The sequence below is a fragment of the Morone saxatilis genome, unplaced genomic scaffold (genome assembly GCF_004916995.1).
Source record: "Morone saxatilis isolate NCDOM2014 unplaced genomic scaffold, NCSU_SB_2.0 Contig12, whole genome shotgun sequence".
NCBI lineage: Eukaryota > Metazoa > Chordata > Actinopteri > Moronidae > Morone > Morone saxatilis.
Window position 1 is genome coordinate 23,275,752 of NW_023339674.1, and position 3,308 is coordinate 23,279,059.

General features: G+C 43.1%; 1 protein-coding gene across 3 annotated transcripts in view; it reads right to left on the reverse strand.

Moving 5' to 3' along the window:
* The window catches only part of ryk (receptor like tyrosine kinase), a 39,888-nt gene extending 38,430 nt beyond the window's left edge, over nucleotides 1-1,458 (reverse strand). For all 3 annotated transcript variants that reach the window (XM_035653360.1, XM_035653361.1, XM_035653359.1), the window contains exon 1: nucleotides 780-1,458. In XM_035653360.1, the coding sequence (XP_035509253.1) occupies nucleotides 780-1,002 (223 nt within the window). In that variant the 5' untranslated portion in view covers nucleotides 1,003-1,458. The remainder of the gene's footprint in view (nucleotides 1-779) is intronic.
* Nucleotides 1,459-3,308: the final 1,850 nt, after the last annotated feature.

Consider the following 3,308-nt stretch of genomic DNA (forward strand, 5'->3'; position numbering starts at 1 on the left):
TCCTTCTCTCTACGATTCCTAGTGACAGCATACCTTTCTCGATGCAGCCCGAGGTCCAAACACACTGCGGCTGTGGAGCTGATTCAAGTCTGTTTTCTTAACAGTTGCACTGATTTACGTTAAAAAGATCCACACATGATGCGTACAGGTTTTGTGAAGCGGTGCATCTTCATCGATATGCTCATGCTACTATCCACAGCACAGCTCGTAATAATCAATTACCACCCAGCAGGTTTACTATTTTTGTCATGGCACAGCGGACATATCACGACAAATCATTTATAATGCACATAGACAGAATGAGGCCTTTAAATGAATAAGTAACGTTGTTTTCTTCTCTTATGTAATCATAACTCCTTTTTTTCCCAACTTAGTTTGATGTTACCGTTGGCCCAACACACAGTTAGCACATCAAATGATTAAAGTAATAATGTGTGCAGCAGATGTAGTCCATGTTGTGTATTACAGTGAACTCATGGGCTCAAAATGTAATGCTCATCTGTGGGCCAGGGAGCCAAATTACTATAGGTCCGTACTGTATGTGAGCACTGTGGCTGCTCTTTTAACACAATAAGAGCTGTTATGCTTGTCTGGAGTTCAGTACAGTTTCAGAAGGAGACCTACAGATGTGAGGGACACACTGGCACAACTGCATCATAACACACACACACACACTCTTTACACACACACACACCACACACACACAGGAGAGACACAGACACAGATAAGAGATACACTGATAACAAAAGTTGGAAGACTTTACATGCAGGCCTTCTTACCCAAAAGCTTCTTCACCTCCTCCACACTCATGTAAATGTTGACGCTCGGGCTGTTGTTGTTGTTGTTGTTGTTGTTGACGCCTGAAGTGCTGCTCGGGTTGGCGAGGCAGCCGGCCCCTTCCAGCAGCAGGAGGAAGAAGAAGCCCCCAAGCCTCCACAGCACCGAGTGTGGCCAACCTCGGGACTCAGGCGGGCTGCCAGAGCCGTGAATCAACCCCAACATAGCAGTGGTCGTCTGGCTCGCAGTTGTTCTCGGTGTTCCCCAGTCGCCAATTTCTTTCTCATCCGTATCTGAAGTTAATCCCGAGAGGCAACATTACTAGTTACTTTACGCCGCAGCGCCACTTTCAGCCCTAACTCTTGTTCCACTAGCCTGCCTTTTTTTGTCCTTCCTCGCTAGCCGAGCCAAGCTAAGTTAGCCGGAGCAGGCTAACTTTCGTCGGGTTGTGCTAACCGTCCGCGGTCACACTGTCGGGGAATGTTTGGATATTTACGACGTTTCCCCAGCACTTAAAATACACACCGGATATCGCCACATTGAGCCACTTTAATCTGTGCGGGCGAAAACGAAAGAAGGAAAAAAAGTTCCCTCAAGCAGTAAACTAGCTAATACATCCAGCTTCCTCCCTCCATGGTCTTTCCTCCCGTTGCTTTTTCCTCACTATCTCAGTTTTCACTGGGAGCAGGAGGAGGAGGGGGGCGGAGGGGGCCCTCACTGCTCTGACTGCGGGAGGGGAATGCTGCCTTCAGGGGCTTTCGGAAATCACTTTCAAACTGAGCGTTAACCAAAAAAAAACGAGGATATAACCTGTTTAATTGTATCACATTAAGGAAGCACCGAAGCAAAACATTTGCGAAATCTGTATCTATAATTGCTGCCATTGTGTAATTATGTTCGCTTTTTATCTTATCTTTAAGTACGTACTTAGTCCTTTGTCCTTAGTAGTCACTAACTAATGCACATCAGCAATAGTATCCTATTTAATCCTACACTTTAAATAAAGTCCATGCATTTAATACAATAGACGTGATTCCAGTGCGAATGAGCTATCAAATTATTTCCAATACACGGGTAAGCCTTCTAAGACCAAACGCTCTTCAATGGGCAGTAGGAAATGTACGTAAAACGTGACATTCCGAGTTTCGATGAAGGCAGCAGGAAAACCGCACGTCTGGAGAACAAGTGGGATGATTATCCTAAACATGCCAAACTGCAAATACTGTTAAATAATGAGGAGCCCGCTTTTTACAAGAAGAGGAGCACATTCTCACCGAGGCCAGCAGTACTAGTAGTAAGACATCAGCTTTGAAATTAAAAGTCAAAACTACATGAAGTGCATTCTGCATGCTTTTAGTTTGTGTTGGTTTCATGGGTCAGGTCAGTGGTCTTTAATCATGGTCTTCAGTGAACGGTGGGAGGCAACTGCCCTGTCCTTTTTATCTTGGGTGAAACATCGCCTTTTTCGCAAGTCAACTTTTTTTCACCCACTTGTTGCTGTTACTGGCCAAAGGAAGAATGGAAATAAGACAAGTACCAGGCCAACAGGGCATCATTTTGTATTTGCAACAGCATGATACATTTAGTTGGTTTTACAGTAGTTAGGCTGCACAGCTGCACTGTGAGTAGTACAGGAGCTGCATACAGGCCTATTGTATTGACTATGGAGGTTTGGCACAATATATACACTATGTAGAATACACACGTGTCTTAGAAAGGTTTTGAGCCTCCAGAATAGCTTGAGAGCTCCTGGAGGCATAAACACTATTCTTCCAAAGTTTGTAGTTTCCAGTTTAGTGTTTTGGGTTGTGGAGAGAGCTCCAAAGTATCCGTAGATGTTCAACTAGGTTGAGATGTCAATGTGAAGGCCATGGCATATTATTGTCACACTCATCGAGCCGCTCAGTGACCCCCGCCTGCTTTGTATGAAAGCATCATTTGTTATTTCTGTTAGTGCTGGTTTTGACAGAACTGTATTTTTTTCCTAAGGGGATTTTCTAGAAATCCATAGTTACTTGGGTGGAGTCGCTGATGTTCAAGAACAGAGACACTGTGTTTTCTACTATGAGGCATGTCTCTATCTGCCTCACTTAAAAGTTAGAGCTAGGCTTTAGAGTCTTTATTTTTTGCCAGTCTGTGCTGGCCACCGTGTTCTACAGTTACCCGACAATATGACGTAAAGCAGGCACAGACACTAGTTACAAGCAGTTTACATTTATGTATTACAGACAGTAATGTAGGAAATCTACAACTAGTTTTGGTGTTGCTTGCCTCTTCTTGATAAACTATTGTTAAAATAACTCCAATCAGGTGGTTTTTGCAATTTTTAAACTGACTGGCTTCTTGAATAATTGACAATATGAGTGATTAAATATATCTAGTGGCAATAATCGCAATTAGATATTTTTTTACCGTATCATGCAGCTTTAATAATACATGTATGTATACTGTGGAGTCCTCCTTACTTTTATACTTTTTAAAATGTCACCCAGGATGCAAATATCAACCCAAAAAGACACCAGAAACACAAA